The sequence below is a fragment of the Carica papaya genome, chromosome 4, assembly GCF_054855325.1.
Source record: "Carica papaya isolate Zhongbai chromosome 4, ASM5485532v1, whole genome shotgun sequence".
In the NCBI taxonomy this organism is placed as follows: Eukaryota; Viridiplantae; Streptophyta; class Magnoliopsida; order Brassicales; family Caricaceae; genus Carica; species Carica papaya.
Genome location: NC_142312.1, coordinates 12919588 through 12947146, shown reverse-complemented (window position 1 = coordinate 12947146; position 27559 = coordinate 12919588). Strand labels below are relative to the sequence as shown.

Below are 27559 nucleotides of genomic sequence, written 5' to 3'. Positions count from 1 at the left end.
AAAGAATTACAGGAGCATCAACAAGAAGAGAAACAAATGAAAACCAAGACTAAATTTATTTTAGATGTTTTTGTCTTCTTTGTAATTAGGGAACTCATTATTCAAGGCTCAAGAAGATTTTTTTTGAAAAGTCTCTTTAAAAATATTATTAGTATTAAAAAGTTAATTTTATAATATTTTTAAAGAGATTAACTAAGAAATTCATTATTATCAGTTGAAATCATATACCGTAACTAATCGTCCTATTATCTTATCATAACTACTCTAATTCAGTTTAATCACCATATGGGTGAAATTGAAACATCAAGCTTAAACCTCTGACATCAAAACTTTTGTGGTTTATTTACAAGATAATAGACTGCTAGGCTAGAAGTTGTTCGTAGGTTTTGGATGAATTAAAAAAGCTTGCAACCGTAACCAAATAATAAAGAGAAGTCCAACAGATCCCTAAATGTCATTCAGCGATACGCCGCATAAAAGCATAAGCCTTGAGCCTTTTAACAGGTAAGGGACACGATCTGCACCTTATAAGTTTCTTCAATCTCCGAGCAAAGTTGAAGGGGAGATCAAGCATTTGATTTCATTTTGGTGTGTTTTCTCAAAATAGGTTGGTGAAGTTTGCTGCAAGGGCATTTTATGATGATATCACAACCAAGGGTGATAATCAGCCCAAAACAGAGGGATTGCTGTAGTTGTGCTTGATGCGCTTACCAGGTACTGGTTACTTGATTCAACAAAATTTGTGTAAAGAAAAGGTGTTTGTTTTTACCCTCATTTTCCTTGTAACTCCCTGTTTGCTTGTGTTTGGATTTGATAATTTACTTTCAAAGTTCATGTTTAACGTATTGCAGCTTTCTTGTACCTTGAACTTAGATGGTCAATTGTAATATTTGGTGCGTCTGACTGACGGCACGGAAAATTTTTATAGAACAAGCTCCAACCGTCTTGTGTTTTTTTTTCTAACTTTCTGTTAACTTGAACTTTGTAAATAAGTGAGAGTATTCTGGAGAACTTTCTGTATATTTGATGCATTGGACTTGAGTATTATCTATATCATGCTCTACAGTATGTAGAATCTGAGAGAAATATGCTACATGATGTCTGATTAATGGTCAGAATTGATTGTCCTATACTGAGAATGGGCATGGTGTTGCTATTGGATGCCATCATCTTTCTTTTTTGTTCTTATTTGGGAAAATATTTTTGTCTAGTTTCATATTCAGTCTCAACTAAGCTGCATGGTTTTGTAGGAGGTGCCTAATGCAATGCCTAAAAGAGTTAATTGCTCTAAGGATAAAGTTCTAGACTAGACATGAGTGCTATGTATCCTGTTTCAGTTGAACAAGCAGCATCTTGCTTGTAACTCAACAAGAAGAAAGTAATCTTGCTCTTGTGATTTAAATTATAATCATTGGCTTGGGTTAAGCTAGTAACTTATGAAGGCAGTGCTAAGTAGTCTGGTTTGATGTGTATGGGGAGATATTGCAATTTCTAGTACTTTCCCAGCTATGGGGCTACGCAAGTTGTTGTTGCATCTACTACAATTTCTTGTTTTACATCCAGATGACAATGGGTTAGAGAAGAAGATTTGGCCAAAGATTTGAAATTGCATTCGAAGCAACTCCGTCGTACTCTGAGATTTTTCGAAGAAGAAAAGCTTGTAACCCGCGATCATAGGAGAGAGGTCAGTGCCTAGTGAATTTTTTGCACTATAGTAAGAGTCTACATGTGCATGAAACCCGCCATGTGCAGCCAATTACATGAAAATCCACTCATATTACACCCCGTTAAATTCGTTTTCTTCACGTTTAGTTTTTCCATATTCTAAGTTGTCCTTGTAGCTTATTTTCAGATGGTTATGGAAAGGTGACATCTGCACGTTCTTTACTGTACAAGCCCCATCACCTCACCATCTCCTCTTCTCCATCCCCCCCTTACTGGTCCTTCTTCATTCGCACTTTCTGACTAATGATGAAATTATGTAATCATTAAAATCATTAATCTCATGGCTTTCATTTGTTGATTAGTGATGTTGAATGTTATCACAGACTGCAAGGGGTGCAAAGATGTATAGTGCTGCTGTGGCTGCCACCGCTGATGGTCAACATACTGGGAAGGGGGATGAAAAAGTTAAGCTGCATACCCATTCTTATTGTTGTTTGGATTACGCACAGGTTGTCATAATTTCCTCCTTAATATATTGTTTCTTTTGAATTTTTTTCCAACTTTCTAGTAGTGGCTTGTATAAGTTTGAGCTTCAGGAGGTAGAATAGACATAAGGTTAGCTTTATTTGTTTCAGATATATGATGTAGTTCGATACAGACTGCACCGAATGAAGAAAAAACTGAAGGACGAACTGGAAGATAAGAATACAGTTCAGGAGTATGTGTGTCCGAACTGTGGAAGTAGGTTTCTATCACTTGATCCCCCTTTTTATTTAAAAAAATTTGAGGTCAAACATAGATCTCCTTGTTTTTTTTCATTGGGTCTGCTATCCTGGAAATGTAAGTAGTTTCCTTTGTCTTATGTTTAGATATAATGCTCTGGATGCCTTGAGATTGGTGTCTTTGGAAGATGAATATTTTCACTGTGAAAACTGCAATGGAGAACTTGTTGCAGAGAGTGATAAGATAGCTTCACAAGAAATAGGGGATGGAGATGACAATGCAAGAAGGCGGCGGCGTGAGAAATTGAAGGATATGCTTCAAAATATGGAGGTCTTTTTCTACTATGGCTATTTTATATGTTTACTGGAGTAGTTTAGTTCCTTTATATTGACTATAGTGTCTATGTCTCTAGTAAAATTTAGTGTCCAATAAATGTTTAATCAATAAATAAACTGATGTTTTAATTTAATGATGTTATTCTTTTATTTCTCTCTGCAAATGTACTTTATCTATTGAGTGGGATACAATTCCTTACATCCATACTTTATATTCTTGGCTTGACTATATTTGTGAATCCTTAAACCATAGAGGTGGCAGGGATCTACTTTGCCTAACCTTTTAATCTAAATTTCAATTCCATTTGTGTGCATAAACGGATGACATAATGCCTACTTCTCCTATTGAGTTGTTTCTTGTTTGAATTTCATTTAGTAATTGTTTTTGTATCTTACACCAATTGCTGATGTCTAGGTGCCAGGAGGTGCTGATGTCTACTCACCGGGATATTGTTAAGAAGTGACCGTAAGAGTTATATTATGGTAAAGGATATTAGTAACATACCCTGATCTTTATGATCTTTATAATTAATATTGTTTTCTTACCTTGTTACTATTCACTGATCTTTATGATCTTTATAATTAATATTGTTTTCTTACCTTGTTACTATTCACTGATCTTTATAGCGCCCTATATTTAAGGAAATACATAACAATTTATTCTTCCACATGGTCTAATTGCTCTAAGCTAAAAATTCTAAATTTTTTTACAGACCCTATTCGGCCTTTATTGCTGAAATAAGAAAAACCCTGAAAGGGATGGACCAGCCTTCATAGCCGGCCACAACCTCTCAGTTGCCAGCCACCACCTCTCAGCTGCCAATCACTAATCTAACCCAGACCGACCTTCATCGCTGGCGGTAACAGCAACAGAGCCATAAGTTGCGGCTCCCTTGCTGCAACCAGCTGTGCCTAGCCACTCCTAGCCATCCAGTTGCAAGCCACAAGCAGTGGCCCCCTCCTTGCACAGTTTGCTCCAATCATTTGGTCAACTAGCCGGAAGCTAGCCGCTCTAGTTTACCCTAACCATTGGTCTCCTCTGTTGTGCCCAACAACCCGTTTGCTAGCTAGCTCTAGTCATAGACAATCCAAAATAGCTGCTGCTTCCTTCAGTTGCTACTCCCAGCTGCAAGCCAGGTGCCTTCCAGCAGTCCCTTCGGTCAGACACACAAACGTGTGGCGGCCTCGTAAAATCTTTCATGTGATTTTTATTTTGCCTTAATTGTCATATAAATTTTAGATCATGTCGAAGGTTACATTGCAAGGTATAGATTATTTGGCTCATTCAGGTCTGTTTTCTATCTTCCATGGTTTAAATACCTCAGGTAATTTTTTTTGTATTATCATAGATTGTGGACTCAAAAGCTGTAGATAACATCAAACTCTGCTCAATTTTTTAGCACATCATGCCTCAGTAATAGGAAAATTGTTATTATTGAAGGTTCACCAACCATAGTAGCAGGATTAGAACCATAACACTCTGCCCTCACTTTACGCTTGCTAATGTGTTATATGTCCATAAATTGTGCATCAATCTAATATCAGTAACTAAGGTGTCCAAAAATCTCAAATTTAAAGTGATTTTTTCTTCCTCTCTTTGTGAATTTTAGGAGTAGAACTCGGGTAAGATGATTGGACATTCTGAGACTCGGAGCGGGTTATACTTCCCAAATTCACCTGAGACACCATGAACTGCCTTTTCGACCAGCACTCTTAATAAAATATGACTCTATCCCAGAAGATTAGGTCACCCTTCATTCTCTATTCTTAACGTTATATTTCTTTTTATGTTTTTGGACCCAATAATATAATTTTTCACTATGATTATGTAAATTGGAAAAACACAAACATGTCATCTTTTTCCTTAGTGATGAAAGAAGCAGTGTATTTAATTCACAGTGATATTTCAGAATCTCAAATATTCCTAATATTTATAGGACCTGTAGTTTGTTTCTTTTATTAATGATTGCACTATGATAACTTGACTTTTCTTGCTAAAATTCAAATATGAGATTAGTCATATTATTCCGTAATTTCACGATATAATTTTTTTTTGAAATAATAAGATGAAAAATATATTAAATCAGCACCAGAAAAAAGGGGTGTGACCCGTATACAATTTTACAACATAATTAAATCCAAAATTTGGAGTAAAAATCAAATGTTTTCGAATAGATAATGCCAATGACTACTTTAACCATATATTGTATTCATTCTTTCAAAAGGAAGGAATTGTTCGTGAGTCCTTCTATCTGTATACTCCACAACAAGATGGGGTAGCAAAAAGAAGAAATAGCAACTTGGTCACTATTACATGTGCCTCCTTCTTGTTGTAAAACCATGTACCCAAGCACTAATGGGGAGAGGCTGTTTAACCGCAATTTATCAACTGACTACCATCTAGAGTAGTAGACTTCCGCAATCCTATGGAAGTTCTAGCTACATTTTTCCTTGATGTTAGAGTCGCTAATAACCTCATCCTTCGTGTATTTGGTATGTTACTTATGTTCATATACATAAGTCTCAAAGAGATAAACTTGACTCAGGGCCATCAAGTATGTTTTTATGGCATACTAGCCAAAATAGAAAAGATACAAATGTTTTTATTCATCTACAAAGTTTTATGTATCTGCTATTATTACCTTTGTCCGAGACCTAGTTCTTTTTTCATCTTCTTTATCTTTAGGGACAAAGTATACTAGAAAAAGATAACTCATTCTTTGATATTTCTCTGTTACTTTTTTTTTAATAAATAAAAGTGAAGTATTATTATGCACAAGGTATCAGGGGGGTACCACCCGAATATAAAATAGTTACATTTGAATCAAATGGTCAATGATAATGCCCATATCTTTCCCATTCTTTCTGTCATGACATAACAAAATAGAGACAAAAGTATGAATCCATCTATTTGTAAAGTGTACAAAGTTAGTCTTTACTCTCTCAAAAGCCGTTACATTTCTTTCCTTCCAAATCACCCATAAAATGGTAATTGGAATAAGAAATAAGTACCCATTTTCTTTATGTAAACCTGCCCAAGCACATAGCTCTTTATTTACACTGTCCATCATAACCCAATCCACCCCCATAAGCCTTAAAACAGAGGACCAAATGCTACAGGTCACTGGGCATCCCAGCAGCAGATGGTAACAAATTTCCTCGTCTGCTTTGCAGAAATAACATCTATTCATCAGCATATTACCTGTCCTCCTTAACATGTCAATTGTCAGGACACATTTTTTAGCCACCCCCCAAGCAAAAATGCTATTCTAGGGGGAGCTTTTGATTTTCATATTTGCTTGAAAGATGCTGTCATACTGTCATCGTTCTCTCTCATGAAAATTATAGAAAGACTTCACTGAGAATCCCCTCTTTTCATCAATCTTCCACACCCTTTTATCTTTATCCTCCGCTAATTTAACGTTCGATAAACACAGCAGCAAATTATCATACTCTTCTACTTCCCAATCCTGTAAGTTTCTTTTAACCTGAACATTTCAAGCCCTACCTCCCCCAACAGTCTCATAAGCCTTCTCCACCATAATCTTCTTATCTCTGGCGACATTCCCCCTTTACCGTTAAACACTACATGCTCTAAAACTATCATCCCACCAGAAAACTAGAGCCCACAGAATGAGCCTAAACTCAAGCCCTATAAATGACCCTGAACCTCAACATATACAAGACCCATGTTTTTTTAGGTGTCGTCGAGAAGGGAAAACTTGAACTTTGATCCTAAGCAAGTTTAAGGATCCAAACTAGGTGCTAGAAATGAGGTAAATGTTGAGAATCACCTTCCTGCTGATACTGATATGTTTGTTACTCTAAAAAAGAATGCACTAAGCATCCATTATACCACAATCCCAAATTTTTTCTCTTGAAAAATGTTCACCATTGCGCAAGAAACTTTTCATGTGTTTAAATGCAGTCTCTGTCCTTAAAATCATATGAGGCTTTGTAAGTAATGGACAAATGCTATGAGTATTTGACATGTAGATAATTAAAAAAATCAAACATTGGAAGTGGTAGACTTACCTAAGGAAAAGAGTGTTGTTGGGTTTACATAGGTGTTCACTATTGGGTACAAGCCTGAGGAACCATGGAGAGTTACAAGACAAGATTGGTGACAAAAAAGTATACCTAGATCTACAAGATTGACTATCAAGATATATTTGTACCTGTTGCAAATATAAAAACAGTATGTATCCTAGTGTGCTAAGTAGCTAACTGCAATTGGCAATTGTTATGGTTTGATGTAAAGAATGCATTTCTGCATAGAGAATTGGAAGAAATTTACATAAAAAATTTCCTTGGTTTTGTTAATGGAATAGGAACAGACAAGGAATGCAGACTGAAAAAACCATAGTATAGACTAAAAGAATCCCCTCTGACATGGTTTGAGATATTTGCAAAGGTAATGCTATTTACGGAGTACTAGCAAAGTTAGGAAGATCACACCTTGTTCATTAATCAAGGAGAGACATAACTCTTCTGGTATATGTGAATGATATAATTGTTATAGGAAATGATGAAGGAGAAAAGGTGGTTGTCAAGCAATGCCTAATTAGAGAGTTCGAGATTAAAGAATTGGTGAAATAAAAATATTTTCTTGGGATAGAGGTGACATACTCAAAGTTCGGAATGTTCACCTTACTTAAAAAAAAAAAAAAAATTCGGAGTATTCATCTCACAGCAAAATTATGTTATGGAACTTTTGAAGGAAACTGGTAAACTAGCATGGAAGCCTACTAGCACATCCATTGATACCAATCATAAATTGGAATGTTACAATCCTTACTTATGGATCACATTGGGAACAGTTCATAACGGAATTAGTAGGTAGAATGACTTTTTTCTTTGATTTTCTGCCTTTACCTATCTTTAGAAATTAAGAAAATACTTAGGGCTCGTTGGATTAAAAACCCTATGATCTCTTGAGTAGAAAAGTACTTTTGATTCCAGAATAATTTCAGACATAATGCTATTTTCTTCCACAGCAAAGGATATATGCACAGAGGGTAGGTAATTTTGTAACTACCTTGTCTTATAATAGACTTATTTCGTACCGTAATACATGCGTAACACTTAATTAAACACACTAATATAAAATTACGTCTCTCACGTCTTGTGTCAAATCATTTCTCCATTCTACTTGAATCCTAGTGTTTCACCCTTTTTGGTTGGAACACGTGGCTTCAACACCCAAAGTTCATGTCCAGGGTAAGGGAGTGGTGGCAGGAAGGTAAAACAGTCGGGTGGAAGGGACATAAATTTATGAAAAAATGAACTATTTAAAAGAAAAACAGAAAATTTGGAACAAAGAGGTGTTTGGAAAATATTAAGGAAATGCCGATCCATGATGAGATGAAATAGTTAGATAGAATAACATCAAAGAGCAATATTTATGACTTAGAGAAGTCAATTAATAGGATAAGAATGAGCTCGATCAAGTGATGTTGCAGGAGAAGAGAAGTTGAGAAAGGTGAGAATCAAATGGGTAAAGGGGATGCTAATACACATCTATATCATAGAGTTGCCAATGAGTGTAGAAGAAAGAGCGCAATAAAGGAGCCAGAGCTTGAAAATGAGGTAATCACAAGGAGAGGCAATGCTATAAGGAGGGAGTTTACCCATTATTGTAGGGAATTTTATACAAAAGAAGGGGTATGTAGGTCTTTTTTAGAGAGGATTGATTGAGCTTCGATCAGTAGAGATAAGGCAGAGAAGTTAGAATGACCGTTTCAGGAGGAGGAAATAAGGTGGGCTGTGTGCAGGAATCAGGTGATGATAATGATCCCAGAGCAGATAGCTTTTCCAAAGCATTTTCTCAAGGTTGTTGGGCCATTATCAAAAAACAGACTTAGTCAAAGAGTTGGGAAATTTTATTTGAGTGCCACCATATGTAAAAGCATGGATTCAACATTCATTGCCCTGATTTTTTTTCGAAGGAAAAAAAAAGTAAGAACAGATTTGTGAAGGTCTCGAACTATCGCCATTTAGTTTAATACAAGTGCGTATAAGATAATTAGTAAGGAACATTTTTTAAGACTAAATAAGGTTGTTTCTATTAAAAAAAGACTTAATATGGTTGTAGACGATACAATTTCACTCAACCAAGGTGCCTTTATGAGAGGTAGATAAATCCTGGATACTCTTCGTGTTGCCATGAGGTAGTGGGCATCCAAAATCTAAGGGAAAGTGTTGGTTATCAAGTTAGATTTTAAAAAGCATACAATTGGGTAGTGGAGCATAAGGAATTTATAGTGATTGTTAATGGAAGATTGCCGGAATTCTTTCGGGCATCGAGTGGATTGAGACATAGGGATCCGCCCTCAGTTTTCTTTTTATCCTGGTGGTGGATAAGGTAGAGGTTTCCTGCCTTTAGTTTGCTGGTGACACTATTTTATTTCTGTAACATAATAATAGGTTCATCAATAATATGCTCGCGTTCATTCAAGTGTTCGAGCATATTTCAAGACAAGAATAATTTGGCAAAGAGTGAGTTTATTAGGACTGATGTGGAGGAAGGAATTGCTGAGCAGATAGCAGAGTGGATAAAATGTACTTGATTAGTTTGGCCCATCACATATTTAGTTGTTTCATTGGGGTGTAACCCTAGAAGTGGTTTTTGAGGATCTTAGATTAAAAAAACAATTGACCATTACAGGATAAACAACTTTCTCATTTTCCACAAAGATCTGACGCTCTGTGGCATAGGCTTATCAACTGTATTCATGGGGACAGCAGGGATGGGTGGAATGTGTAGTAGGGTGGTCCGCATTTCACAGAAGTCCCTGGAAAGCAATCTCCAAGTTCAACCATTGTTCATTCCTTTAACTTGACTGAAAGTGGAAGATGGTTCACAAATGCTGTTTTGGGATGATACTTGGAGTGAGGATTGATCCTTGGCCAATCAATTCCTTTGGATCTTTTCTTTTGTTACTTCAATTCAAGCCTGTGTTTGTAGTATACCTCTCTACCTTTTGTCATTGTTAGGATATCCATCAGGGTAGCTAATAGAATAGAGAGAGATATGCAAAGATTTTGAGGGCAGGGATGGGAAAGGAGAATCAAGGTTATTTATTGAGTTAGGAGGTATGTGTTGTCAGTCCAAGTTTTAGAATCAAGGTTTGGGTATTTTGGAATCTTAGATTAAAAAACAATTGATTGTTATTGGATAAATGATATTGTCATTTGCCATAAAAATCTGACTCTCTGTGGCACAGGCTTATCAACAGTATTCATGGGGACAGCTGGGATGGATAGAATTACAGCAGGATGATCCATATTTCATAGAAGTCCCTGGAAAGCCATCTCCGAGTTTGACCATTGTTCATTCCTATAACCCGACTAAGAGTGGAAGATGGTTCACAAATGCTGTGTTGGGAAGATACTTGGGAGTAAGGATCGATCCTTGTCTAATCAATTCCCTTGGTTGTTTAATCTATCATTTAGACACAATGTTCCTTTCTGTGTTTACATATCATACCGAGGGAAGCGTAGCTTGGAATTTTTATTTCCTATATAACCTATCCAATAGGTGGAGTCATGATATACTCAAGTTACTAACCCTTTTGCCCCACACCAGAATTAGAACTTTGGAACTCTCGGGTTTATACACTTGTAAGTCTTTTTTTTCTTAATCACATCACTCAATGACCAACCTGTTACCAGCTCCCTGTTGCAGAGGAATTTCAGAAGGTTTTTCAGTTCCATCAGAGATAACAGCGTTTGCATGGAACACTAATGGGATGTTACAAGTCCGTTAGCCCACCTGGGCTCTGTCTCCAGATATTTAAGTCGTATGCTACAAAGGGGTGACACATTCATTATTATTCATACATTGTGGGATGACCTGGAAAATGTGAACCATAATGTTTGATCTGTTTAGTTTGTCTTAGGTCACTCCTCCCATGATGGAATGTTTGTTGAGCTCTAGTATTCATGGGGAAAGGGCCGTGGAGGTGGCGAAACCCCTCTGCAAGGGTCTCTTTTTACAAGGTTATGGATTTTGTGGCTTGAATGGAATTGTAGGATTTTTTATGGCCATCATTTGAAGAGCTGTCGGAAAGGTGACTAAAACTCATGGAATTATTCCAATCTAGCTATCAACATGCTTCAGCAAGAACTTAGAGGCACTTACATTCTTCCTGTGGGCTAATTCTTTTCATGTTATATATATTCCATTTTGTTGTGTTTGATTTTCTGTATTTGACATTTTGAGGAGGATGTCCTTAAACATTTCATTTGGCTCCTAATAATATTTTTTTTTTCTATCAAAAGGACTTGTTGTGTACTTGACAAGAAGATGATTGTTGCAGTTTATAAGATATCCTAGATCTTCTATCTTTCTTATTTTATCTTCTCATTGTTTGGTTACTACTGTGGGCAGTTTTATTCTCATTCATAATAGTCTCCAGTTTAAGCTTTTCAAATATTTTCTTTTTGGAAATCATGCTGTTCCCATCACAGTTATGTGCTCCATTTGCTCTTCATGTATCAAGTGGTTACAAGTGGGGAAACTAAATAACTCTAGGTACAACTGAAGCCATTGATGGAACAACTCAACAGAGTGAAAGATTTGAAGGTTCCTGAATTTGGGAGCCTCCAAGCATGGGAAGCTCAAGCAAGTGCCGCTGGGCATGCAGGAAATGGTGATAATGGTTCCAATGACCCCAGCAAATCTTCCCATGGCTTGGGCTACAGTGGAGCACCAATGCCTTTCCTTGGAGAGACAAAAGTAATGTTCACACATCTTTTCTTCTTCCTATTCTTTACATTAAGACGCTTAGTTGGGAGTCCATGGAGTTTTTTAGTCATTTGTAATATAGCTGTGATCAGCGGTTCTATTTGGTCCGAATATCATTTTTTTTGTAGGTTTCATGTATACTGTGCATTTCAGTGGCATTTTCCTTATTTTGCATACTGAATTCTTTTTCTTAAACCTTTTGCAGCATGTCTTTTGGGCCACATATTTTCCATGCTCCTCATTTCTCGTTCTTTGGAGACTTTTTTTGGTTTAATCTCAAGAAACTTAGTACTGTATAATTGTCAATTTAGAAATACTAAGCAGCTGATAGGTTATTGTGGTTGATATCAAGGAGATCCATCTTCTTTTTAGCCTTTTCTGCTCTTGGGTTGGAGGAGTTCTGCATTTACTGCTGCATTTTATTTTTGGCTTGAGTTTGGCTCTAAATTCATTGCCTGGGCTGCGTAATAGTGTCAAATAATGTGTTCCAATAAATAATAATCTTTCTTTGATGTGGCAATTTTGAATGATCTTTATACATACATTTGGTCACCTCTGTCTTCAATCTTTGTTAGGCACACTATCAGGCTTGGTCCAGCAGGCTTGATGTTGTATTGACAAGAGCTCTTTTTCAAGAACTGAACTACTGTAATTTGGATCGAGGTCAGCTTAGTCTAAGGTCCATTTGGAGAATTTTGAAGCTTATTAATTTTAGGGTGTGGATTTGGCATTTGTCTATTAGGCACCTGAATTTTCACTTCAATTTGCAAATATTAGCTACTTTTTGGAGTAAATGCTTAAACATAAGTGTTGGAGTTACTTAGTCATGTTTAGATTTGTTGTGTGTTTTCAGCTTGAAAAGGAATGAAAATAACAACTTAAGAAACAAGAATAGACACAAGTGGCACTGCCTTTACATTTTATGATTTCTTTTTTCCTTAGAAAAGCAAACAAGAGCAGAGTTTCTTTTCTATGGTAGGTAGATGTAATCATAAACTTCATTTTAATATCTTCCATATTGTGATATATTCAGCAAGCAAATGTTATTCTTCATATTTAAACATGTTTTCTCATTTTCTTTAAAATTGGTTGTAGCTTGTAATAAGAACATCAAAATACGTTCTCCATAACCAACTTGTTCTCCAAAGGAGTTCTCAAAACACTCTTCAGTCATGTTTAGATTTGTTTTGTGTTTTCAGCTTGAAGAGGACTGGGAACAATGATCTGAGAAACAAGAATAGTACATAGGTGGAACCCTTTTTATATTCTATGATATAAATCATAAGTTTGGTAGATATAAATCATTATTTTTTCTTGAAATAAAAGTGTAGAATAATATTAATGTGTTGGTGCCAAGGGGGCAACAGCCATGTACAAAAGATTTACAGGTCAATAAGTATATCTACAATAAGACCCAAGTCAGCCATGTTATCAAGGTTATGTCCTAAAACAATAGAACAAAAATAGTGAAACCATCTATTCTTGATATTGACAAAATTATCTTCAGTTTCTTCAAAAACCCTATTGTTTCTTTCTTTCCAGATGATCCAAAAGATGGTAAGAGAGATAAGTCTGTAGTGTTTATTTACCTTGCATAAATCATAAAACTCGTTCTAATGCATCTTCCATATCATCATATGTTTCAGCAAGTGAATGTTTGTTCTTCATGTTTAAACATGTCTTCTCATACTCTTTATAAGATTGGTTGTGACTGTTACTGATAAAAACATCAAAATTTGTTCTCCAAAATGGGTACTTCTTTCCTAAAGGAGTTCTCACTAACTTCTTTCTAAATGCAGTAAGCAAACATTTTCCTGTTAGGGATCTCTTTTAACTCTTGAGAATTAAAATTATTTGAAGAATGGTGTTCAGTTATATCCTTAAGAGGTGCTAGTAAGATTCTTTACTTTTTCAATGTCATTCTAACTGATTCAGTCATGTGCTTATCCCAGTGGAAACAGTTATCCAGTGCAGTACGATTTAGATTTGGTTATGGTTAAATTGTTTCAGGTGGAGAGTAGTCCTCATTAGTGATATTTTCAGATGGCAGTCTAAACTGGCTTCTGGGGCTTTCCCCTTTTTCCGTAACTGGTTTATTTTTGAACTCCTGAAATGGTTCTGCAAAATGTTATTTCATTGTACTTTATTACTATTCCCTTTTCATTTGGACTTGGTCCCGCCTCTTTTCAGAAAAAAAGGGATCAAAATGACATAATTAAGTAGTTGCTTATTATCAAATGATACATATATCATCTTGTGTTTTGTTAACATAGTCTTCCATGTCACCAAATGTAGAATCTATTTATCATCCTACTGGACTAGAGTCAACAAGTTTATTACTGGACATTGTAGGTTGAGGTTGCATTTGCTGGTGAAGGAAAGGAAGAAGATGTCAAGTCTGAAAATGCAAGCACATCTCTGAAAGTTTTGCTACCATGGATGATCAAGCAAGGAATGAATCTTACCAAGGAGCAACGTGGAGAGGTCAAGCAAGAGACGAAGGTGGACGGCAGTTCAGCAGCAGTTCCATTTTCTGACGACAAGAAAACTGTTGGAAGTGATGATCAAAAGAACGTACAGGCTTGTTCTAAGATAACCTTTTTTTTCCTTATTTTGACGTTTGTCATATGTGGGAGTGCTACTTGTTTTACTCAATTTTCATTGAATCAAGGAAAGTTTTTCTCGGGCTTCATTGTTTTGCAGGATGAGTATGTGAAAGCTTATTATGCAGCTCTGCTTAAGAAGCAGCAAGAAATGGCTGAAGCAGCTAACAAACAGCCAGAGTCATCAAGCATGCTAACCTCTGATGGTTCTGGCACATCTTCTAATCGTCAAGTTGGTATGAAGTCTAAACATGATGAAGATGAACCAGACGATGATGTTGATTGGGAAGATGCTCCGATTGCAGGTTGGTATTAAAATTTCCTCATAAGTTTAATTTGCCTTCATTAGGTAATTGGGATAGAACCTTGAGATTCCACCTACTTTTTTTAAACATCATATCTGTAAGTTTTTGGCATCACATTTAAGGGTTTGATTTTATCGCATAACCAGAAAATCGAGAAACATTCAAAATATTTTATTGAATAATTAAAATTTGTCTTAAAAGTAAGATTTCAAACATATTAAAAATGTTTCTTAATAATTATTTCTAAATACAGTTAAACTTAGTAATACTAATTCTAATAGGATTAGGAAATTATACTCCTAATACAAATAGGAAAACTAAATAGTAAAAAGAATAAAATGTTAAAATTTCTAAAACTAAAATAGCAGACTCCTAAATACTATAGTTTTATATTTAAAAGAATTACAAGTTCTAATCTATTTGCACAATCTAGATTTAACCCATTTTACATCATTCACATACACTGATCAAGTATTTATACTCTTAGTTATCAATTTTTTGGCATAACTTTCCTTAATATGGGGAATGTCTTCATGGATTACAAGTCTGAGTACCTGCTTGTGAATGTCTTTATGTCTTGATGAGGTTGTGTGTCTGGTCTCTCACCCAAGTGGCAAATACTAGTGTTGTTTTGGATCTTTAATTGAATGACTTGTCTAGGGTTTCAAGTCTTTGATACGTGACCCTCTGAATGTGAAATTGAATATTTAAGTACCATTTATCTTATATTTGGAGAGATAAGAAAATGTTCATTAGGAGACACCAAGGGGTGCCACCCATGTGCCTAGGGTATAAGAATTTCTTTTCCGACTTACCATTGAAGCTAGTGATGGTCCTGTTTGTGCAGTGGTATAGTTGTCAACCAGATCTTATCTGTGTGGTTGCAATTGCACCTTCGGTGGTTGCTTGAAATGACTTTAATTGTCAGGGAACAGTAGTCCTTGGTGATGGTTGTGCTCGAGTGTGATGGTTTGAGGGTTGCTGGAAATTTGGAAGATAAGAGGGTATTTTTTAACTAACCGTTCTATGCAAGTGTTTGGTTAGGTTAGTGGTTAAGTTAATCCAATGCAATCTAGCCAATCACTCAAAAGCGAAGACAAACACAGCCTTATTAAATAGCAGGAAACTAGACTATGACTGCATAATTGGACTTCTACAATTATTTTGTTAATCTTTCTTAACCATTTTGTTTTGAACAGTGATCATTGGTTGTCCCTAATGTACAATTGCAGGCAATACAAATGAAGGTTACAAGGTTGGCGACTTAAATGTTGAAGCAGAGGCTTCAGGAGGGGATGATGATGACGTGGACTGGGAGGAAGGTTGACACTGTTTTCTGGCATGCCAAAAGTGGCAGATTCACAGGCATATGTTGATTAATACAAAGAAAGCAAGTCATAAGGTGTTATCAATTTTTTCATACCTTTCAAAGAAGATACTGTTGAGGAGGCCTGATAAGAATCTAACCCTTTGAAGCTCGAGAAAACTCGGGTTCAGTTCTATAACTCTACTGCCATTTTTTTTTTTTTCGGATTCTACTTTCAATTTTACTTATATATGGTTGATCTTTTCTGGGGTTCCCCATATAGACCATGTAGTATATACTTTTAAATCACAGAACTGTGAGGTGAGTGACTGAAATTTGTTTGATGGAAGATGGTCTTCTTGATGAGCGACCGATTTAGCTGACTACGTTGAAAATGTAATATGGGTCTGCCGTTACATCTGAAATTAAACTAGGTTTGAATCTATCAACGTCATCCCCAGGCTGTTGAACTCTATCAGTGCTTGTGATATGTTAATAGACTTAAGAAGAAGCCACTAAAAATGTATATCTGGAACTAATATGCCTGTATTGATGGCATTTATTCCCAGACAGGGACATCAGCAACATGGTTTAATTGTTTAATCCGTGATATTACATCTAGAATATTAAGGGTATGTTTGGATCAAATTAACTCTTTTTGTGGAATTCATTTGGAAGTATGTAGTTAAGTTCAATTATGACTGGATGACAATTTAATTTCAAATGCATTTCAGGGAGAACTAAAATAATTTATTTTGAATTTCATCAAATTACCACAATTTGAAATGTATTATTACATTCACTCAAGATATATTGAATTTGAATTTTCGATCTTCTCATTTGTTCCAAGCATGCCCCAAAATTTTATTTGGGAGAAATTATAGTGATCATCGGAAAATGGAAACTGAAGCAAATTCTTCGTAGTGCTTAAATTATGGTGATTTCTCTTGTCAGAGTAAGTTGTGAAGACTGGTCCGCTTAACAATAATCTCTTAAAATATTGAAGAACCAATTATACATGAATGGTTATCCCAATTGGAAGAGTTTATAATTGCTTTAATTGGTGGTGCTGAGAGTCGGCAACTTCTTTCTTTTTGCATAGATGTTTGTTACATTTTATCTTCGTGGAAGGTTTACGTAATTGAGTTAAGAGATATATATCTATATATATGTATGTTTAAATGTTAATTGATTTAATAAAATATATCATTTAAATAAATAAATACACAACGTGTAATTATATATATATTAAAAGAACTATGTACTTGACAATGAATAATAAGAAAATAGTATACGCTAAACATAATTTATTATTATGAAAATGATACCCATCATGTTAATTAAAATGACTTTCGTGATACTCATAAATAAAAGTGCATTCAAGACAAGTTTTGGTTCCTCTCTCTAAAGACTTCGAGCTTGTGCCTGCCATGGATGGCTAACTAGAAGCCTTTGAGGGAGAGTGATCGATGAAACTGGCTTGGCACTAACACGTGGAAACTCCTAACAAGCAAAAGCATAGTTTGTTCGTTCTACCTCGAGTGCTCATATCCCATCCTTTAATCAATATTCCACTTGGGCTTCTGCCTTGGGCTTGAATAGAAGCTTTTGAGGGAGAGTTGAGCAAACCGTTGCTTTGAAAAATATCAATTTCCTTGCTTATTTAATTTGTTAGTTTACGGGTATTGTATTAGGTTTGCACCCATTTTTTTTTTATACTCCTCAAAAGTTAAAGGGAATCTACCCATCTGACAGAATATTCCTACCTCAAATTTCACCTATCTAATCTTATTAACTACATGCCTCTAATATTAATATGAGTATCAATAATTTGAAATTGGATTTAATCGAATTTAATTAATTATTTTTTTTTAATCTATCTAATTTTAAATATGAACTAAACTCTGAAAATATAATTAAAAATACTTCTTAGATTAAGAAGTAATAAAAGGCAAATTACATAAAAAGTGAGAACATATTATATGGGTATGGGAATATGGTTAAAAAAATGGTGTTGGGCAAATCTTAACTTTAATTTAAGATATTATAAAGAGAATAAAGTTAGGGTTAATCTCATCCAAATAGTCAAATACTATTCATTTAGACAACGCTAACATGATTCCTTGTTGACATTCCCCTAAACACCCACTTGCTTTTTAACGTCAATTTCTCTACCTACTGACATATCTTCTATATGTACAAATTGCTCAATCCCTTTCTCCACAACGTCAAATAAATTTAATTTTTTTTTTAGATCATGTATTTAATCAAATATGATTCAATGAATGTATAATATTTTTTTATGATATCTTATCATAATCTATATATATATATATATATTTACAAAAAAATATATTCGGCACAAAGATTATATATAGTCTTTCTGAGCAGAGAAAACTTTTCTCCGCCAAACACTAGTAATTGTAGATATAAAGTTATAATTGTTTTATTTTTGCACCAAACTCTTATTATTATCGTATGTGTTGTTTCTCTAATGAACAAATGGTTCAAAATGCTAATTTAAAACCTAGAAGCATAAAAAAAATATTCTTGAACACATGTCAGATTAATCGAAGTTAATTTGTTTATTTAGTTTTTCTAATAATCTGATTTAATATCCATCATTTATATGCATGAGATGTGATGTAGTTTGGAGATGTAATTTTTACTATGTTGATTGTTATTTCTTCATATTCTACCATGCTTGTTATGATTATTCTTTTAAAATTTTGAGATACAATTTGTTTTTTGTATTTTACTTCTAATTATTTTTATACAATTATGGCTAAACGTGTGAACTCAAATTGATAATTGAAATCAACCATTTTTGGATATACTTTCGCTTCTTTTTATGAAGTGAGAATTTGAGTTGTGAGTTGTATTATTTATGTTTCTTTTAAAAATTATTTTATCATTAGTTTGCGAGTCCTACCTAATTAATAAAATGTATATGTTATAATTAAAAAAAAAAATTGCATAATTAAAAAAATATCATTTAAAATAATAAAAAAACTAATAAATAGGGATGACAATTTGACCCTAATCCATCAAATTTGATTTGTTTGAATCCTAATTGGTAACCATTTTCACTAAATAGCATGTTGAAAACGAACAGAATTCACAATGGATCGAGTTCAAATTAGCAGAAAAGCGGGTGTGACAAATAACATTTCCGGGTTTAGCTTACCAAAATTTATTTGAACTTGAGCTTGAGCTTATTTTTATATAAGTATTTTAATTTTTATTAATATAAATATATTTATGTTTGTATTAATAAATATAATTATGTTTATATTAATATAATAAAATAACAAGATGGAATAACATAAAACTTAATATGGTTTAAAAGGTTTAAAAATATTTTAAATTTGTAAATATATTTGTATTAATAAATATAATTATATTTATATTAATATAATAAAAAAATAAGATGGAATAACATATAAAACTCAAAATAGTTCAAAAAATTTAAAATATTTTAAATTTGTTTAGAATTTAGAGGGGAATCTAGATTTTCATTTTTAACCTGCCTACTAAATGTATATAATCAACAAATTCTAGGGGGTCTCGTAGTCTACCATGCCTAACACCTTCCCTATACCGTCGTCAACTATTAAATCTTTAGTTGGTTTGTGAGTTATATCATCTCAATTTTCTTGACTTTTAACTGTACAGTAACTCCTTTTTAGACTCCTCGAGGTTAGTTCATGGATCCATCCCTTATCATCAGTGGTTCAAGCCTACTTGGAATTGTAGTTATAGAAAGTTTGAGAATGTGATGAACCTCGCCGCTTAGAAATGTGTGTAAATAAATTATATGAAAAATCCCAGTATAAAAAGTTCAAAATATTAAGCAAATGATTATACAATTGTTATAATTCCTATACATCGGATAATATTAATTGTGTAAATTTAGTTATACTCAGATCATAAAAAATTTCAATCATATTGCAGAAAATTTGCAAAGCAAAACACAACATAATATTTTACATGGGAAGCCCTCAAAATGCTGCTTCAAACCATAAAGTGTGTTTAATCTACAACAGCCCAAGAAGTTTTGGGTTCTCTCGTCCCCAGAAGTGGCGCGAAAATCTGCATCTTTGTTCGGGCATGGCGCGTAAAACCAGTAAGGTCTCATTTTTGGTTAGTCTTCTCGAATGAAAGTTCAAACAAAGGGGTAGGAAAAAAAAAAACGTCTCCTCCTTCACCCCCATCCAAGCGAAGACGAAGGAACGAGACGGAGCAAGGAAGCGATTCGAGGGACACGTCATCACCGTCAGAGGCAAATAATCTGGAGAAGTTATCCCCTGTCGTCGTCCTCGCTCATGGCGCCGGTGCTCCTTCATCTTCCGATTGGATGATTCGGTTTCTTCTCCTTTTTCACTTTTACTTGCTGTGATTGGTTCTGTTATTATGCTATGTCTGATTGGGTTGCTCGATAATTACCTGTAGACGGTAGAATGGATTTTTAGTATTCTGCAAATTCTTGAATTAGCATCGAGGGTCTTAATCGTAGGTTATCTGTGGTTAATACTAGATTTTGCACACTATATTATCATGTCAACTTGTGGAAAAATAAGCTGGTTACCCATAAAAAAGAGTTTCTTAATTTTCTGCAGATGGAAGGATATGTTAGGGAAGGCATTACATGCTGTTGAAGTTGTCACATTTGACTACCCCTGTGAGTCTTTAATCTTCTCTTCCTATTTTTTCTCATTTAAACTGTTAGCTTTGTTTGTTTTTAGGTTTTCAATTATCTCTTTTAGCTGATACCCTTGTATCTAAACATGTTGGAATATTGACATTGAAAATTATTTAAATTATAGCTAACAGCATTAATAATCTTATCATATCTTGTTATGTGTACCAGCATTTGGAGGATGTTAGTAGTGACCAGTATGAATCATTTAGTTAATTGGTTCCTATAATGTCCATTTTAGAGCAAATTTAAGTGATTTGAGAACTGGCAGATATTTCTGATGGAAAAAGGAAGGCTCCTCCTAAAGCAGAAAAACTGGTTGAGTTTCACTCAGATATTGTCAGAAACACTGCTGCCAGGTTTCCTGGACATCCTTTGATTTTGGCTGGGAAATCTATGGGTTCAAGGTATTTAAACAGATCTCTTTTTGGTCGAAAAATGTATTCCATCAGATTGGGGCTTGTTTTTACTTATTCAGTTGCATGTTCTATGTTTTCACCCAGTTTCTTTCCTCTGCAAATGATAGGAGATAATACTGTTATTCAATCTACTTAGGGTAGAACAAGAAATGCATTTTGCTTTCATATCATAAGTTATTGTTTAACTAATTTTAGGTAACAGTTCTGTTGCATTTACAGAATATTTCAATCATATCCTAGGATTCTTGTTTTGGCTTAGGGAATATGATATTTATTTATTTATCTCCATGTCAGTTAATAGGAAATGCCATCAGTAATGCATGGTTACAGGCATGAACATGTATTTATGGTGAGAGGTATACTACCGCCATAAATTTGCAGGAGTTGAACCTGCAATACAAGGCTCATCAATGTAAATGGTAGGACAAGGTCATGAGCGAGCTAAGGCCAGGAGTCAAAATCTTTTGTTCAATGCTTCAGTGCACTGGATTGGATAGTGCAAATTAAATGATGAGAAATTTCTCTATGGATAATTCATATTTTGGTGGCTGCTTATGTTTAGTATTCTTTTTGTTTGTAGGGTCAGTTGCATGGTGGCTGGCAAAGAAGACATCACTGCTTCAGCTGTTGTTTGCTTGGGTTATCCACTTAAGGTTGTCTTCTATTTGCTTGGGTTTGCATCACTTTTGTTATTTCAGAAAGTCTTTTATTCTGCTTCCCTACTATTCTATAGGGCATGAATGGGGCAGTACGAGATGAGACACTATTGCAACTCACAGTCCCTGTAATGTTTGTTCAGGTATACATTCTACCTTTTCTTTATTTTACTTTGTTTTTAGCGGAACTAGGAATTCATCTAGCAACAATCAAATTTCTCCTTCATGATCTGAGGTGGCTGTGTCATAGGTATCCTTAGGGTTCATATTGGCCTTGTTAAAATATTAACTTCCCTGTTCAAGCTTCTTTTAGCAGGCTGTTAAGGGATGAGCAATTTGTATTTATCTAGTTGTCTTATTACCAGTAACTTCAAATCTTAGCCCAGATTTATTAAACTTTTACCTAGTCTTTGCTTGTGACAATATAGCTTTGCAATTTCGTTTCTAAATTTTCTGTGGGTTAAAGGGTACCAAAGATGCACTTTGTCCCCTTGAGAAGCTGGAAGCTGTTCGCAAGAAGATGAAATCTACAAGTGAGCTACATGTGGTTGATGGTGGGGACCATTCCTTCAAGATCTCAAAGAAGCACCAACAAACAACAGGGAACACTCAAGAGAAAGCTGAAGATCTTGCTGTTCAGGCAATAGCAGCCTTTGTTTTGAGGTCTCGGGTGAACCTGGATTAATAGGAACGTTTTTAATGTAACATAAAGATTGAAGGGCTAATTTTCTGTGTATGTTCTTCTGAATTAGCCCCTTTTACAGTTCACTTCAGAAATGTCGGGCTAATTTTCTGTGTATGTTCTTCTGAATTAGCCCCTTTTTTGTTCACATTAGAAGTGTCTGACATTTCTGAAGTGAACTGTTTCCAGAAATGCTCAATCTTCAGACTGTAGATTGTTGGTAAGTGGTATGAAGCTCCCAAAGACATAAAAAGCTCTCGATAATTTTCTGCACTTGAATTCTGAATGTCCTTTGCAATTAACTTACTGATAACATAGTATAGGATAGAGAGATTGTGATGTTAATGATATTCATTATATATAGCCATTAAGGGCACACATACAATTGTATAAACTCGGAGAGTTCTTTATTACAACAGAGAGTAATGACATATAGTAAAGCTTCAGGCAACCATTAGTTCCAAGTGAAATTAATACAAAATAGGTGATGAATTAGTGAAGGCAATGATGTCTGGATCTTTTTGAAAATGAAGCATGTCTTCTTCATCTAAGCTCACCTCTACTTCAACTCCATCTCCACTAGCGTTATTCATCAAAACAACCAGTAATTCAACGCTGATTTGCGTACCTCCTACCCAGACAGGCTTTCCCCATCCAAAATCTATTCCATACTGAGGAAACCCACATAAGCTAGTAATCCTGTATGCATCTATTTCCTGCAAGGCCTTCTCTTCTATAATTTCTTCAACTGGACTTGTAATCGCTGAGAACAGCTCCTCGCCAGGAATTGATTTTGCAGAACTTAGTGCATCTCTTTGTAGACTCACTAAGTTATGAAGCTCTGGTGTTCTATTCTGGTCATCATCTGGCTTGAATCTTGCATAGGCTAACTTGTACATGTTGCCAAAGGAAGTGGGTGAAACTGTTGGGTTAACTACCTTATCTCGCAAGTTCATTGAATGAACTAATAAGGATGGCCTCAAGTAACCATGTTTGGCTCGAGAAACACCCATGAGCGCCTTCCAAATAAGTGCTGATACCACCTTCACTCTTGATGCCTGGCCCTTGAGTCCTCCATCACCGGACACTACCTGCGCTTTAAGCTTTGATATTGCAGTTCCTTCAAACACAAACCTTCTTGTGACAAGATCGAGTTTGTTTTTAAAAGCAAATGGATACTTGGGTATTCTTACATGATCTGTTATTGCTGGGAATAAGTTACCCAATTCGAAAGTGGGAGCAGGAATAATATAGTTGGTCCCTGCTTGGCAGGAGCTTGCCCAGGCTTTGATAAAAGTGGTTGCTGAGAAGCCATCAGCTACCTCATGTGTCATATTCATGCCAACGCCCACACCACCGCAGCTGAACTTGTTGATTTGTATAACAAGCAGTGGAGCCGTGGATGAGCCGGGAGTTGGCCATGGAACAAATTGACTAAGCTTGGTATAATCAATTTGTCCGTGGAGGATTTGCGAGAGGGGAAAATTAACTTCAGCTTCCAAAAACTCCACTCCTTCGTCAGTGCAATTGATCGACAGATGATCAACATCTAGTCTACCCGCCAGGGGATAGAACTTAGTTAAGGTCTGTGATAAGGATGTCTCCAATCTGTGGAGCATAGATTTGTAATTGTCATAGGTATTATGGGAGGAATAGTAGAAAATGAGAGGGACATAAGCTGGTGGAGCAGCCTGGTCTACGAATGAAAGCTTCTTCTTCTTAAGATGTTGTGGGGTAGGAGATGAGGGTTTCACAAACTTGCTAGACACAATACGAACCTCCATATTGATGTCTTCCTCTTGCTTTCTCCTTCAAACTTGAAAAGTACTGCAAGATGGATTTAGAATTTTGAAAAGAAAGAAATTGATGAGAATTCTGGCAAAAAAAAGAATTTTAAAACAAGAAAAACAGAGAAATTAAATGGCTATATCTTGATCTATACATAATAATCTCATTGTCCTGCCATGACTGCACACAGACCGAGCGTACCAGTATTTATAGGTCTCAAGACGTTGGCGCGCAAGCTATAACTACGTGATACCCACAATTAATTTGACTTAAAGGATTATCATAATTAGTTGCAGGCATATATATTATATGTATATCTCTTTCTTTGAGTCGCTTACTTAGTCTCCATCTTTATCGTAAATGGCCTTGATCCTTAATTATCACAGGCTAGGTCATGATATATAGTTGCAGGCATATATATTATATGTATATCTCTTTCTTTGAGTCGCTTACTTAGTCTCCATTTTTTTTTTGGGATTATGGATGTTTGTTCTGTTTTGTTTAGCCTATGTCATTTTATTAATAAACTTTGACAAGTGTAACCTGTTTTTCAATTGAAATAATGTTGTTGGAAATATATGTCAAGTGGGGGTTAACTTCAAGTGCAAGTGAAGTACGACAAATAAATGATTTTGTTTCATGAATAATGAATTAGTTTCACTAGAAATATTTATATGCATATATATATATATATATATTTATAACTGGTAGGAGTGTGACATTATAACAGAAGCAAAGCTATTTAAAATAGCAATTGGGAGATAAGTTTAGCACCCCTCGCATTTATTCTTCTATTTAAGAATATGAGATCAAATTCTGAACTGTAAGACATCTTATCATAGAGCAACTAATAAAAAAAAACAAAAGATTTTGTCTTAAACTTCCAAACTTGATGAACATGGAGTTGACAAGCATCAATTAAAAACTTTTTATTCCATTAATAGGAGAATCATTTTTTTTTTGGAGAAAAGAGAAAGCATACATATTTACATATATGTATATGCAAGGTGAGATGTTCCTAAGAAAACAGAAAGCGAATCTATGTATGTATGTATGTAGACTCAAGCGTATGGAAGAAGAAGAATATAGGACAGAATAGAAACTTTGCATATGATTCAAAAATGAAAAATATATATATATATATCACCATTGAATAAGATGTATGAGAAGATGGAGATTTTACCTCTTAATCAAGTTGATTTTGTGATGTCAACTTATGATGTTTTGCAAACCTTCCGAAAGCAACAGAATACAGAAATATATATATATATATAGAGAGAGAGAGAGAGATGAAGAAGCAAGAGTTAACGCCCATAATGAGAAGGGAAGGAGTCCATTTAAAGGAGAAGGGGCTGGAGCTTGTACGAGCCAGAGTACTTGAGCTCAAATAGTACATGTCAGACAACTTAAATTTTAAGTTTCTTTTCTGGTATTGTTTGGTAAACCAAACTTGTTAAAGCTTTTGTTGACCTTTCCATGTAAATGCCAATTGTTTTGACAAAATAATAACCTAGAAAGTTATATATAAACACAGAAACCATTTTCTTCTAATAGTCTGCACTGAACCTTCCATTTTTTTCTTATATAAAACATATATACTTGCTCGAAATTAAATTATACTATATAATTATTCTTTTTTGACAAAGTTACAGCAATTACGTACCTAAAGTTCCTTTGACCAATAAATGTTTCTTTCATTTTTATTGAATATGTATGTTCCAAAGTTACTAATTTGATCTAAAATTCAAGAAAATATTATAGTTTATTCTAAATAACAATTCATATATTTTATTAATCATATAATATTTGTGTACTGATAATATAATAGGTTACCCATGTAACAATTTATAATTAATAAAGTATGAAGCATATGTAATTTATGTGGATATGTTAATTGCTAACAAAAACAATAAATCCAGATTCCAAAATTTAGGCAGGCCATTTCTTAAAAATTTAATTATTTCAATACGAGTTTAAAATGATTATTAAAGTGAAAAAAATAAATTTATTAACAGATCAGATTTGTCAGAGGAGATTAGGTAAAGCAGAAATTTCAAGTAAAACTAACATGCAAAATTCTATATATATATATATATATATATCAATTATAAAAATTAGGTGTGTGTAAATTTTTTAATATTGAGATTTGATTTATTGGAAGTTGACTTTGTGAGAGGGGGGGAGGTGGTAGACTATCAAGTCAAAAAGGATTTGGATAATAAAATAAACCGCGTACAGCTCAAAATGCTGCCTCCACTGGCTCCACACACGATACACCTTCTCTTTTACGTGTAATGGAAGTCGAACCAAATCAATTACACCACCAACCACCCGCAATATGTATTATATCTACATATCCCCCCATATATATATATATATTGCCTTGAAATTCGTGTAACGACAAAGAAATTTACTCACCGGTACGAAGTTGCATCTGAATAAGAAAATGAATATACATATGTGTGTGTGAACGCAAAACATTAATAATCACTCGGACGGCAATTGCATGCATGGGTACTATTTTACCCAACTTGAACCATCAAAATCTCTTTATTTTATATATATATATATTATAAATATAATTAGTAGTAGCTATTTTTTTAAAAAAAATACCTCTAGAAACATATACAAGATTAATATAAAATATCTGCAAAAACTGTTCATTCATGTTTAAGAATCTAATGGGTTGGTAGGGTTTGTAGGGTCGTGCTCATCATTCTTTTGATGAACTCTAGAATTGGAAGAAAACATTCACTGTAATAAAGAAGAGAATTGAAGGGGAGATAGAAATATCAAAATAAACACCTACAACCTAGTTTTAAATCAAGGGTACTTTGCCAGAAGTATATTATTTGACCATAATACCAATGGTTGATCGCCTTAAAGCTCCTCAATCATATCAATTGTATGGACTTGCGTAAAATAAACCATCTTATCTCATACATCTACTTATTAAAGTTTATAAACATTAAATTGGTGTTGTAACTCTTAAATCTCTCGATCATTACCATATTCCTAACCTCATTCTCTCCCATTAAAGACATCAGTAGAAGTCACGTTAACACCATAGCCTTGGATTTACATTATCGATCTTAGCCTTTGGCTAGACTAAGAGCCTTATGCCTTCATTAAGCTAGTCATTGCCTAATTGAGGCCCGAGTCATTTGAGATTCATAGTCAACATTATGTAACTTTCAATGTAAACAAGTATCTACCTATCCATAAAAACAAATATTTTTAGAATTAACTAATATTTGATTTTCTTCCATTATTTAAGTGAGAACACTTACCATAATGCTCAATTATTTTTAAAATTAACTAATTTCGTAATATTTTTAAAGAGATAAATTTTTTGAAAAATAATTCTTAAAGTTGCATTTGAAATGAGATTTATAAATTAGAGAAATCACAAAAGTAAAAAAACTTATGAAAATATCTGTCTATATGTCAGTAGTTTTGATTCGATATATCACCTCTATTTACCTAAAGGATATTACCCTAAATGATTGATATAACTTTGAGAAGTGATTTAGTAGAACACTATATAGAACAAATAAAAAAGTGAACTTTTAACATTATGTATAATTGACACTGTATTTGTTCTATATTTCAGTATGAACTATATCGGA

At 34.4% G+C, this 27559-nt stretch overlaps 3 protein-coding genes across 6 annotated transcripts; 2 read left to right on the top strand and 1 right to left on the bottom strand.

Annotated features, from left to right (window-relative positions):
* The first annotated feature begins 316 nt into the window (after positions 1-316).
* On the top strand, positions 317-16384 carry LOC110812369 (uncharacterized). Its single transcript, XM_088217877.1, is given in 11 exon segments — positions 317-504; positions 608-666; positions 669-714; positions 1564-1684; positions 2049-2174; positions 2301-2410; positions 2535-2718; positions 11260-11463; positions 13825-14052; positions 14176-14380; positions 15613-16384. Coding segments are annotated over 11 exon segments (1431 nt in total). The 5' UTR covers positions 317-451; the 3' UTR covers positions 15708-16384.
* Positions 16385-19587: 3203 nt separating this feature from the next.
* On the top strand, positions 19588-22421 carry LOC110812374 (alpha/beta-Hydrolases superfamily protein). 2 transcript variants are annotated; one of them, XM_022039140.2, is made up of 6 exons: positions 19588-20051; positions 20306-20367; positions 20657-20792; positions 21385-21457; positions 21538-21603; positions 21927-22421. In XM_022039140.2, the coding sequence occupies exons 1-6, from the start codon at positions 20044-20046 to the stop codon at positions 22143-22145; spliced, it is 564 nt and encodes a 187-aa protein (XP_021894832.2). In that variant the 5' UTR covers positions 19588-20043; the 3' UTR covers positions 22146-22421. The 2 variants fall into 2 exon arrangements, with proteins under 2 accessions (XP_021894832.2, XP_088074002.1); XM_088217876.1 differs by having other exon boundaries at positions 19912-20367.
* Positions 22422-22475: 54 nt separating this feature from the next.
* Positions 22476-25279, bottom strand: LOC110812373 (akuammiline synthase 1-like). 3 transcript variants are annotated; one of them, XM_022039137.2, is made up of 2 exons: positions 25114-25279; positions 22476-23969 (listed from the first exon to the last, which is right to left on the bottom strand). In XM_022039137.2, exon 2 carries the CDS (start codon positions 23924-23926, stop codon positions 22613-22615), a length of 1314 nt encoding a protein of 437 aa, XP_021894829.1. In that variant the 5' UTR covers positions 23927-23969; positions 25114-25279; the 3' UTR covers positions 22476-22612. The 3 variants fall into 3 exon arrangements, with proteins under 3 accessions (XP_021894829.1, XP_021894831.1, XP_021894830.1); XM_022039139.2 differs by lacking the exon at positions 25114-25279 and adding an exon at positions 24132-25041; XM_022039138.2 differs by lacking the exon at positions 25114-25279 and adding an exon at positions 24085-24102.
* Between the last annotated feature and the right edge of the window lie 2280 nt (positions 25280-27559).